This window comes from Pholis gunnellus (genome assembly GCF_910591455.1).
Source record: "Pholis gunnellus genome assembly, chromosome: 23".
Lineage (NCBI taxonomy): Eukaryota > Metazoa > Chordata > Actinopteri > Perciformes > Pholidae > Pholis > Pholis gunnellus.
Window position 1 is genome coordinate 3,343,996 of NC_136550.1, and position 12,885 is coordinate 3,356,880.

Genomic DNA, 12,885 nt, shown 5'->3' on the forward strand with positions numbered 1-12,885 from the left:
GGTGGCACAATACAGTTGCACAATAATGTGTGTTTGCGCTGCGTTTTGTTTTGTGCGTCTCACCCTAATCGGCATAGCCAGGCTCTGGTTCCATTGTGGATTGGCGTTCTTCTCCAGAGTCTTACTGCAGACCTGAAAAATGGAAATGCGACGCACGTTAGATGCTGCGTTCGACGCCGGGTTTGGGAGACAAATGTTGGGCTCCAAACGACGCACAGTTTTGCCGGCAAAGTGGATCTCCACCAGAGGATCCACCAGGTTCTTCCTGTTGCCGTCAAACCCGAAAATCTGCCTCATCCCATCCATGAAGGCGTCGTCCACTGCGGGCAGAAAAAGAGATTAGAAATCTGTCCAATGCGTAGTCAGTGAACACGCACGGGAGACTCACTTTGTGGCAGGTCTTCAGCTCTGAAGATCCTCAGGGTGAAGGTGGCTCCTCTCAGAGACAGACCCGCCGGTCTCAGCAGGTTTCCTTCTATATCTTCTTTATCTTCCACACACTCGCGTTTATCAGCCTGGAGCAGACACACAGACACACACACACACACACACGGAGTAGTTTTTAGACTGTGGTTCGGTATTTCTACTTTTGTCGAGGTGAAATATGTATAAGTTAGTGTTAGACACCAGAGGAAATGTCAAGTTGTTACCTAAATAAAAGAAAAGTGTAAACTTATTAAGCTCAAACTACAGTTCTTCCAGCTTCACCTGAACTCACCAACACAACAATGCTAGCAGGCTAACACTGCTATGCTACAGTAACGTTATTATGCTAATGCTAACCTTCACATGCACACAATTAGCAAAGCGACTTGCTAACATTGCTAATGTTCAAACATTACCATGCTGCTGTAAAAGAAGCTAGTTTTTCTGTTGTGATTTTGGCTGATCTTCTTTTTAACCAATCAGACTCACCGGTGGCTCGTCTCCGGCTCCCAAAACCAACAGGCTGACCTTCAGGTAACCTTTGACCCCAGCGGAGAGGTCGTCGGGGTCACACAGCAGCAGCCATTTCCTCAAGAAGCAGTGTCCTGCAGATAGGAGGGGCTTAAACTCTTCAAACTGACCAATCGTATACCAGGAACAACAACCGTAACATCGGAACCAGGAAGTAAGAAGACTCTGGTGGTTTTTCCTGTCGATGATCGGCGGCTTGGACTTTGAAGTTGGTTTAACCTCAATATCTAGAAGCTGGCTGAATACTTATTTGCTATCAGACTCGTGGTGAGATACCACAGGATCCTCCACATTCAACAGATAGATGAATAAACACATATGATAACCCGGGAGCAAATAATATAGTGACAAACGCAAACAAGTTTCCTCCCTCAACTCTCTGCTCCTTAGTACAACAGTACAAAATCACCAAAAAAACACAAATACTCCATATAAATGTGTACTCACTGTGCTCATTGTAGACGGTGCCCACATCCAACTGTAAGAAACGTCAAAGGACACTCAAAGGAATGTATCCAAGTACATCACTCAAGTACTGTACTTAAAGACGCATTTTAGGTATTGTACTTGAGTATTTTATTTTACTTTATACTTCTCCTCCACTACACCTCAGAGGTAAATATTGTACTTTTTACTGTACTACATCTCAGGGGTAAATATTGTACTTTCTACTGTACTACATCTCAGAGGTAAATATTGTACTTTTTACTGTACTACACCTCAGAGGTAAATATTGTACTTTTTACTGTACTACATCTCAGAGGTAAATATTGTACTTTTTACTGTACTACACCTCAGAGGTAAATATTGTACTTTTTACTGTACTACACCTCAGAGGTAAATATTGTACTTTTTACTGTACTACACCTCAGAGGTAAATATTGTACTTTTTACTGTACTACACCTCAGAGGTAAATATTGTACTTTCTACTGTACTACACCTCGGAGGTAAATATTGTACTTTTTACACTAATGCACAGTCAAAACTTCTACTTGAAGTACATTTAGCTGATAATACTTACGTACGTGAGTCAGGTTTTGAATGCATGCTTCTTAATTGTAGTGGAGCATTTTCACACTGTGGTATAAGTACTTTAACCTATAGATGAATATTTCTTTCACCAGCAGGAAGTACTTTCTATCTTTTTGTCTGTTGGATCAGACATTTTGAAGTTAGCACTAAAATGTCAGTTTACCTTGAATTCACCGATCACAGCATCAGTTCTGAGTGAGCGGGAGTCACACACCTGTCGGGCAGGTGGAGAGAGTTTAAACGTCTGACGGCAACGTAAACCTGACAGTAAAATCAAAGATCCAACAACAAAACAACCAGACTCACAGTGATGAAGATCGGTTCATCAAACAAGTCCGACGGAGTCTCGAAGAAGTTCAGGAAGAACGTCTGTCGAGAGGAAAACACTCACGCTGCAGTCAGACAGATATTAAACTGTTTCCTGGTAAACCGTTCAAACCTTTCTCGTTTACCTCGTCAAAGACGGGGTTGTTGCCCTTCCTGATGCGGGTCCTCTTGCTCTGCCCGGCTACCGTCACCTTCACAACGGGCTGGATGTTGATGCCCGGCAGCTGTCGGCCCTCGATGACCCGCACACGAACCTGGACAGGAAGACACATCGAGCCTTTTACGTGTATTAAAAACTTAAAACGAATATTTTATTGATTAATTATCTGCAAGAATCATCAGTTAACAACGTGTTTACTCAAGTACTGTGCTCAAGTACACATTGAAGATACTTGAGGTATTGTACTTTTTTAATTCACTACATTTATCTGATAACTGATCATTTAGTTGGTCGTTGTTTTACACTTTGCAGATAATAATAAGCAGATGAAACCATAATGAAGATAATCATAATAGTTAAAAGTTCAAAACGTGCTCCACCTCAACCAACAACAGTAAAATCCTGCTTTTACATTAAAGCATGAATAATAATAATCTAATGATAGAATGTATATATATAGGGCTTTTGCTTGTATTGTCATTTGTACAGTGTAGTATTAATATCTTTACTTAAGTCACAGATTTCAACACTTTGCATCGTCTCCTTCTCAAGGTTTTGTGACCTTATTATACACACTGTCTTGTATTTATTGTGTAATATCCCTAAACCGCCACATGATGGCGCTGTGAGCACAAACTAAGGATGCAGCACAGAATGAGCTTGAAGCTAAAGCAGTAGTCTGCAGTTTATATTTCATTGTGTCTTTCAAATCATAAATATACAATGTGTGACAATAAATTATTCACCAGCTAAATTAATAGTGAATTAACCTTATTATACATTACCATCAACACTGTTCTAAAAGACCAGCTTTGTTTGCTTCTATTTGTATAATTTACATAACAAATGAAACTTTATTCATGTTTTTGATGTGCTTAGAAATGATGGCAGTGTTGTTATTTATATTTATAATAAAAACCAGGTAAAAGAACCCTTGTTCTGCTTGTAGGACTGATGACCTCCATGCTTCTAAAACATGGATACTCTACCTGTAGGTCCTGAGGTTTGTTGGGCAGCGGTCTAGGCTGACTGCTGGCCCCCCTCCTCCTCTTCCTCAGCCCTCCGTGGGTGTTGTAGGACGGCGGCGAGCGCTTCGGCGTCTGGGCCGGGGGGGACTCCCGGCCCGAGGGCCCCTGAGGACCGACGATGACCATGGAGCGCCCGTCGTCGGGACCCTGGTCCTCTGGCATCTCCATCATGATCATGCTCCCTGTATCCTCTTCCCCCAGCGTGTCCAGAGAAATCACTGCAAAGGCCAACAAGGCAAGACAGTCAATGATTACGAGACACGGGGTGAATGTAAACAGCAGGGCCGATGTATTCAGCGAGTAAATGACAGATTATATTACTTGTGACTGTGTCCAGCTCCACATTGGGGTTGTTGTTATGGGGCAGAGCCTCAGGCTGGGGAGGAGGATGAAACATCGAAGACGATCCCGGAGGAGGGACGTAGGAAACCTGCACGGTCAGCGTGGCCTAAAGGAACCACAGAGAGCACAGTTATAAGCTTCAATCAGGAAGCGTGACGTTAAGTGTAGTTCATCGTAATGAACGGAAACACATCATAGTGACAGCAAACGCATCGTAATGAGCCCAGATCTGGTTTCCGTAAACATGTTCTTAATTAGTATTTCACCCTCAAATTAATTGCACATAAACGCCGTGTGTGTGCAGAGTTACGGCACCTTTTCATCTGCATTTCAAGCACCGCTTTGTCACGAATAACTTTGCACAAGAACAACTGATTGATAATGAACAGATGAAGTGATGTCATCCACCAGTTTTGTCTTCAGGTGTGAGGGAATGAACTCAAAACTTCATGTCTTCATTTTATATTCAAGGACGTTGAAGAGATGGAAGGTTTGCAAATGGCATAAAACAAAAGAGGATTTGGTGGTGTTGCTGCAGCGGTGCACTGGCCGGTGTGTGGGCCAGTTAAAGGTGTAGTCTCCTGCAGTTTCCTTTAACAGGAAAAAGCAGCTTAAGTGACTCGCTGTAGTGTTTCTGTAAGCACAGATATCAGAGTCTGTGTGTGCAGCGGCAACATCGTCTGATTCAACAGGTTCACGATCACATTCAGGTCACTGACGTGATGGTTGACCGTGTAAAAACCTTTCTGAATTTTCAAAACATGTATTATATCTCACTTGCATATACAATCAGAACATGTAATTTAGAGATTATAGTATATTTTGTGTTTTTTAGTGACGCATTTATCTTTCAATATGTTGGTTTGTATTCGACTTTTCTTTGCATTGTGTGATGACAAATGGCTCTAAACATCACACACACATTGTACCTTCTCTGAGGTAAACACAGGTGTGTGTGTGTGTGTGTGTGTGGCTCTTGTGAGGACATTTTTGGGAAGTGAGGACATTTTTCATCTGGCCCTATAACAACCTCCAAAGGCTGTTTTGAGGATTAGGATTTGTTCCTTTTTCACAAGATAGGAAATACAATAAAATGTATGAAACAGACAGAACGGATAAGAATAAGGACCAACAATACAAGTCCTCTGATGGAGTCATTTAGTTGGTTATCGAGTCTTTCGTCTCCTTAAAGCTACTGAGACCAGACTTGAAGTTCACCTGTTTCCAACAAATGATTTCAAACATTTTTAGCGAAAATCCTTTCTTTGCCCTGATTGAACAAACTGCACTGGACACAAGTTGAATAATCCCACCACCGTGGACGAATGAAAGTACAACTATCTTCAAATTTAATCGGATTCAAATTAAAAAAGAGAGAGAGAGAGAAAAAAAGAGCAAGAGGGGGAAGGCTGTTATTCTGCTCTGACTCAGGAAAGTCTCTCTATTTTAATCCAGACAGGAAACTCAGAGTGATTTATGATTTGTCATTGCTTCATGATACAATGAGACTGTAAATTAATCTGTCTGTGCTTCATTCAGGGTGTGTGTGTGTGTGTGTGTGTGTCTGCTCACCCCTGTGATGTTTCTCTTGGTGTCCAGCAGGGAGAGGGTGAAGGTGGCGGCCAGGTTGGGAGAGTTGAGAACGTCTCTGAGAGCCAGCCGTGTTTCCCCCAGAAACCTGAACAGAACACACACACACACACACACACACACACACACACACACACACACACACACACACACACACACACACACACACACACACACACACACACACACACACACACACACACACACACACACACACACACACACACACACACACACATTTAGAATGTCTTCAAAAGTACTGCATTTGGTACACGAGTACTCTGACCTGAGTAAAATGAGCAGTGCTCTTGACGTTGGGCTGTGGGCACATGGGCAGAAAAAGAAAATCCTATTCCTGCACAATTATCAGGTGGAATCTGAGCTGGGCTTCAGAAATCTAATTTATTTTTGTTGCTACGTGTTGAACTCACTGTCCTCTCCATCTAAAAGAAAAATCTGACACAAACTGAAATCTGATACCGCTTTGGTGCGAAAGGTCAAGGGTTCAAATCCTGCATGAGCCCACAAGCCGCTTGTCTTCACACTTTAAGACAATCACTGAAACCCACGGCTGCGAATGTGAAGTATCAGGTCTTTATTCCACCATATGATGGCGTGATTCAGGAGAAATGATCATTTCATTCATTCAAATAGACAAGAGGATTATAATATTAACACCAATATGGCACCCAAGTGTAGTAACTTCTTTAAACTATGAAAATGCTACAAAGTGCTGCAGGAATCAGTCCTAAAACATCCCATTGGCTTCTTGCCAAGGAAACCAGTGCGATGCTAACTTCCTGGTTGGTCTATACAATTACGTCATCCTTGCACCAATCTATTAAACTGATGTAGAAAATGTTTCATAAATTGTATGCTTGAGCTGCAAACGTGCTACGAGCAAAGAGGTCACGGTCTGAACGTCCCGTGAGAAGCGGATGAACGGATCACTGAATCAATCAACACGACAGCCGGTGAATGGGTGGAAATATGACTGAATAAATACTTCGACGACCACAATGAGAGGATGACCCGATTCTTTCATGCCTGACCCCTTCCCCCTCCGACCCGCTTGACATCTTGATGGAGCGGAACGGTCCCAAAATAACCATCTGAAGGGGTCAAACTAAACAAGTCTGGACCACACCCTGGTCTGTGCCCTGGGTTTGGTCCGGTCGGTCCACCGTATCTCAGTCTCAGTCTTATCTCAATTCCTGTACACACACACACACACCAGTCAGTACCTGTTTCTCCCCATCTTCTCGTGGTCTTTGACGACACAGTGCAGCTCTGCACCGGAGTCCAGAGGGATCCCCTTCAGATCCCATTCGAAACCCTGACAGACAATGACAATGAGAGAAAGCGTGAAAACGGGATCTTATAGCGAATTAAACGTGTTAACAAAGTTCTGAGGCTCAGGTATCGAAAAACAGAGACAACGGCAACAGAAATGGTCCTAAAAACTGCTCAAAATGTATCTGAAAGTGACAGTTTGTGAGTTCAGCCTCGTCTGCTTCTCCACCGTTGATTCGTCACTTCCTGTTGGTGTTCTGGCGACCAGAGTTAAGCTTTGGGAAAATAGGGTGAACCTATCTCACTTAGTGGAGTCATGACTCTCTGTTCCATCTCTACTTGTGATTCAGGCGGAAAGATGGAGGGTATTTTCACAATAAAAGCTCCCGCTTGCAGCTTTAATGTCAGTACAGTCCACCAGGAGCAAACAAGAAAAGCTAACAGATGTTAGATGTTTTCTTTTAAACAAATATTGTCGTTGTCTAAATAGCAAATAATAGATTTGAGGTTGTGTACATGACGTACCTCGTTCCAAACAGGGTTGGGGTTGTTCTTGATGACCTTTGTCTTCTTCTTAGACCCTGAATAAAAATAGAGAAACGGGAAAATCAAGAGTTAGCTTATGAAACAGACGTTGGGGTCCAATGAGTATGTTCCTATGACATTGACATGTATGTGCTAATGTGTGTGTGTGTGTGTGTGTGTGTGTGTGTGTGTGTGTGTGTGTGTTATCTTTCTGTGGCTTCCTGTAACATGGAGTTCAGAGCTCTGATTTCCTGTCTGTGCGGCACTCTGGACAGGAAGTGGGACTTAAGACGGACCGATAAACTGCCAGGATTCATCATCATTATCATGGCAGGAATGTGATGTGAATAATTAAAGAAGAGCAACAGGAGACAGATTCAGATGTTCTTTCCAGATGAAAGGAAACAGAGACAATGACTATTGTTTGATTTTAGAAGCTATACTTATTAATAAAAAAGGGGGTGATGGTAGTTTACCCAATGCACTCGTGAAATAATCTTTTTAGTTCAATAAAATCACATCCAAGAAGTCTTGATTGACTCTGGTCAGCCACACATCAGTGGTGGCGCTCATTCACTGATCCGTACATTTGTTAAATAATCAAAATTAAGAACAAAAAAAGCACAACTGATGACCTTGATATCAGAGCAGTTCAGCTTCACACTGCATGTTTTCTTAAACACAAATTATTTCTCTCATACACACACACCCACGGCTGTTTGCTTTCCTGTTTTCCCCCTCAGCCATCACCCAATGTGAGAACACACACACACACACACACACACACATTTACCTTCCCAAATACACAAACAAGTTACAATACACCCACTCGAATACCTACGTAAGCGTACCTCCGTTCTTGGAAGATATCTTGAAAAACACCTCCACCCTTCAACAAGGGATCAAGAGAGTACGTTATATTTGTGTGTGTGTGTGTGTGTGAGTGTGTGTGTGTGTGTGTGTGTGTGTCCCAAGGGCTGATATCTGAGCTAGCATCTCGGAGACAGGAAGTGGCACAGCATTAACTTCCTGGTTGGTTCAGCTTGGCACAGTTTCTGTCATGAGCCCAGAATAGACAGAACTGTGACCCACAGTGCTGTGAATTACGTGTGGGAAAGCTAAGTTTAGACACGGGCTTTGTGTGTGAGTGTGTGTTAGCTGTGTGTGTCGTGATGTGTGTGTGAGTTCAAAAAGTACAAATATTGAGAGATTTGGTGGCTGTTTCCCACTTTTAAAAAATAAATTTTCTTAATGTGTATTTAAAGTTTAGGAAACAAAAAGTATAAAAGTGTAAATGTGCGAGATTAGTTCCCAAACTACAATCACTGCCACGTCTCAAATGTGAGCAAGGAATCTGGTGTACAGTACTGATCCATTCGGAGTCTTTGTTGGGACTAAAGTTAACAACTTTATCAATATGAGTCAGAGTCAGACCACTGCTTTATGCTAACAGCTGAGTGGCCGTTTCCATTTAAAAAAGCACAGAAAACAACCAGGCAGCAACCTCCGCACTTTGAAAAGTGAACCCAATACTGAAGTGCCTTAAAGCTGCATTCTCTCTAATGGCCACCAGGGGGCGACTCCTCTGGTTGTATAGAAGTCTATGAGACAATAATCACACTAAATCACTTGATTTATTACCTCAGTAAACGTTGTAAACATGAGTTTATGGTCTCAATCTCTAGTTTCAAGTCTTCTTCAACCTGTGTGCGTTACCTAACAAGTCAAATGACTTGAACGAATAAGAGACTGCAGTGTGTGAGTGTGTCTCCAGGCTATAATTGGTAGAGGACCAGGATGAGGTAGCAGGGCTGCCAGTTTCTTTTTCTGGTTTTGACGGAGAACAACACTTATTGTTCCAATAACAACACATTTTGCAGGAAATCCTGCTTTCAGTACACAAACACGAGCACATGTTCTCCCATTGAATCACATATTCGCATGCTGCAAAACGTACGCCTGCAGACAAAAGGCCACAAACATGACGCAAATGAAAAAGGACAATCATGACATCTGTGTGAGAAGGCAAAATCAGCTCAAGCCATCCCATCTTTCCACCCAGAAATAGGATGTACATATGCTTTTAAAGATAATATTTTGGGTTGCAAGAAGTACAGCAAAAGACTATTCCATCTTCAATTTCAGTTTTCTCTCTCTCACACATTCTCTCTGTCTTTTCTCTCTCCTCCCACAGCTTCCTTGCTTTTTAATTATCATCTGTAATTTCTATAAATGGTATCTGTATTCTGGAGAGGAAGGAACTCTCTCTGTGGCTGCTCAAAAGTTATTGCAACCCAGAAACACTTGACATTTCATTACTTTCCCATTAAACCTTATATACTGCCAACTACAAGAACAAATGAAGCCTATTTATGGTCATCTCCGGACCACCCTGACATCACAAGTCATTTTCTGCAAGTCCATGTCAAGTCTCAGATGTCATCTGATTGTGATGAACGTTCTATCATCTGCTGCATTCCATCCCGTCTGCTTAAACCACAGCACTATACTGAATGTAATACTGAATCATCAGTCCTTTATCTATCAGCATAACGTATCAGCATCGATTAGCTGTTCAGTATATGAACACTTTAAACAGGCTATTGCAAAGCATATCAAACAAATATATGCAAGTCTTTGAGCTGGAGTCTAAGTCAAGACAAGTCTTTGAGCTGGAGTCTAAGTCAAGACAAGTCTTTGAGCTAGAGTCTAAGTCAAGACAAGTCTTTGAGCTGGAGTCTAAGTCAAGACAAGTCTTTGAGCTGGAGTCTAAGTCAAGTCTCAAGTCTTTGAGCTGGAGTCTAAGTCAAGACAAGTCTTTGAGCTGGAGTCTAAGTCAAGTCCCAAGTCTTTGAGCTAGAGTCTAAGTCAAGTCAAGTCTTTGAGCTGGAGTCTAATTCAAGACAAGTCTTTGAGCTGGAGTCTAAGTCAAGACAAGTCTTTGAGCTGGAGTCTAAGTCAAGACAAGTCTTTGAGCTGGAGTCTAAGTCAAGACAAGTCTTTGAGCTGGAGTCTAAGTCAAGTCTCAAGTCTTTGAGCTGGAGTCCAACTCAAGACTCAAGTCTTTGAGCTGGAGTCTAAGTCAAGTCCCAAGTCTTTGAGCTGGAGTCTAAGTCAAGTCTAAAGTCTTTGAGCTGGAGTCTAAGTCAAGACAAGTCTTTGAGCTAGAGTTTAAGTCAAGACAAGTCTTTGAGCTGGAGTCTAAGTCAAGTCCCAAGTCTTTGAGCTAGAGTCTAAGTCAAGACAAGTCTTTCAGCTGGAGTCTAAGTCAAGTCCCAAGTCTTTGAGCTAGAGTCTAAGTCAAGTCTCAAGTCTTTGAGCTGGAGTCTAAGTCAAGTCAAGTCTTTGAGCTGGAGTCTAAGTCAAGACAAGTCTTTGAGCTGGAGTCTAAGTCAAGTCTCAAGTCTTTGAGCTGGAGTCTAAGTCAAGTCTCAAGTATTTGAGCTGGAGTCTAAGTCAAGTCTCAAGTCTTTGAGCTGGAGTCCAAGTCAAGTCTCAAGTATTTGAGCTGGAGTCTAAGTCAAGACAAGTATTTGAGCTGGAGTCTAAGTCAAGTCTAAAGTCTTTGAGGAGGAAGTCCAAGTCCATTTAGCTGATAATACTTCTGCACTTTTAGATAAGTAACATTTTTAATTCAGGAGTTGTACTAGTGTAGTATATTCAGACTGTGGTGTTTCTACTTTTGGGTAAAAGGGTCTGAGTACTTCTTCCACCGCTGCCTGTGTGTGATGGCACCAGGAAACAGTGTCAGGACAAAGGCAGGAAGTCAACAGCAGAGCTCACCTCATCAAGAAGGCACTGACACTGACTCGTGGGAAGTACAAACAACAAACTGATGGAAAACAACGGACAGGTAGCCAAGTCACCTTCACGCGTGCCATTTGGCATTCAGCCGGGAGTTAAACCAGATTCTTATTTTTCTGTTAAATACTCTTTAGTACCAACACAATGGATCCTCCTAAATGCTGAGTGTTAAGGGACAGATGTAGACAAGGCTGTGACGAGCTTTAGTCTGAGGTTTACAGCTCGTCTCTTATAGCGAGCTTGAACTGGCAGATTCCTCGAGCTTAGATTCTGCTCCTGTAATTCGTCTAAAAACGGTTTTATTCTCTTTTGATAAAATGGAAACATTTGCAGTGTATAAGTAGCCTGAGGTGAGAGAGCTCATATGGGAAAAATTCAATTTTGAACGTCGCAAAAATGAAGGCTTGAGACTTGAGTTGGACACGAGTGCTGCTGGATTTGACTCGACATTTCACTTGCAAGCAAGACTCAGGTTTTGACCTTGAACAGAGACAAAAGACAGCTTCAGTCAGAAACATCTTGACTTACAATTTACCTTTCCACCAAGGACCTGAAGCTAGGCTTGAGAACAGGCTTGACTAAGCCTTGTCTTAAAGTAGAGACTTCAGCCTTGCCCCCCAAAAGCCACTTCAGTTACAGTTTTATTGAAGGTGTCAACTGGGGAGCAGTATTTTCTGCACACTAAGATTAAACTATTATTCTGTGAATATGACAATAGTCCATGTTTGATACAGGTCACACAAACGGCATATTCAGTTTGGGTATTCTGAATTAAACCCAATGTAGCATTGACGGACATGTATACGCCGCATTCTCAACTGTTTTTCACCCCAGTTTCATTGGAATATTCATATTTTGTGCATCAGTCAACGAGTTTACGATGCAATCTACCGTCTTACTACCAATGCCCTGAACTTCCCACGATCCTCTTACCTCTGAATGTGACACTAGCCAGAGGGTCAGAGTGTCTCAGGTTGTTGGCTCGCTGCAGAACGCAACGTAACATGGCTGACGACACCTCGGCAGAGTCTTGAAAACCTTGCGAGGCTCAGAGAACTTTGCAAAGATTTGCTTCTTTGTTTAGTTGACGGGTGATTCAGTTCACCAGGTGAGAGGGGATCCAGGGCCGGATGTCTCGGTTGCTTACATGTCCTCCGGGAGCTTCAATAAAGATAATGACACCCGGGATCCAGGGCCGAAAGTAACAAACCAAAGACCAAGTGGTGGAGAAATTAAAAAAGATATCCACAGCTTGTCCTCCACTAAGTCAAATACAATTCTGGGATTTTTCTAAAAGATTGTCAGTAACTTAAGTCCTTGTTTAGCAAAATTAAAGTCCCAGCCTCGCAAAAACATGGTGAAAAAAACCTAATTATCCAAAGTTTTTCCAGCTACAACTACAAAATAAAAGCTCTTTTCCCCCAAAGGATAGCCGTGCCCTCACAAAGCCAGCGTCTTTCTCTTTGTGACTCTGTAACCCACTCATGAAGTGAAAGAGGGACACAAGGCGAGCACACACCTCACATCCAGAGGAAACCTCAACATTTCCTGTTCTCTTTTCCTCTCTTGTCTCCTGGTCGTGTCCTTATCTTGCCCACATCTTTGCCAGTACATTCTCGACTATCCCGCCCCGCACCTCTCTCTGTTTGTACAGGATTTACGTCAATCTGGTGTTTTCAGTAAACTGTCAAAGCCTCTCAACACCCCCCCCCCCTAAAAATATCATGAATCTCTAATCCCATTCTTGTGGTGAAAACGAGTTTGTTTCAACTGTTGTACAACCGGCGTTGCAATATATCTTCTAGCTCATGGAGGAAGCAGGATTA

General features: G+C 42.4%; 1 protein-coding gene across 5 annotated transcripts in view; it reads right to left on the reverse strand.

The window, feature by feature from the left end:
* The window catches only part of dysf (dysferlin, limb girdle muscular dystrophy 2B (autosomal recessive)), a 66,225-nt gene that overhangs the window by 50,392 nt on the left and 2,948 nt on the right, over positions 1-12,885 (reverse strand). For all 5 annotated transcript variants that reach the window (XM_079184516.1, XM_079184513.1, XM_079184514.1 and 2 more), the window contains exons 2-14: positions 7,256-7,311; positions 6,682-6,773; positions 5,420-5,525; positions 3,827-3,953; positions 3,467-3,723; positions 2,443-2,571; positions 2,297-2,359; positions 2,154-2,204; positions 1,405-1,435; positions 916-1,031; positions 389-515; positions 217-320; positions 64-132 (exon numbers count right to left, since the gene is read on the reverse strand). In XM_079184516.1, the coding sequence (XP_079040642.1) occupies positions 64-132; positions 217-320; positions 389-515; positions 916-1,031; positions 1,405-1,435; positions 2,154-2,204; positions 2,297-2,359; positions 2,443-2,571; positions 3,467-3,723; positions 3,827-3,953; positions 5,420-5,525; positions 6,682-6,773; positions 7,256-7,311 (1,328 nt within the window). The remainder of the gene's footprint in view (positions 1-63; positions 133-216; positions 321-388; positions 516-915; positions 1,032-1,404; positions 1,436-2,153; positions 2,205-2,296; positions 2,360-2,442; positions 2,572-3,466; positions 3,724-3,826; positions 3,954-5,419; positions 5,526-6,681; positions 6,774-7,255; positions 7,312-12,885) is intronic.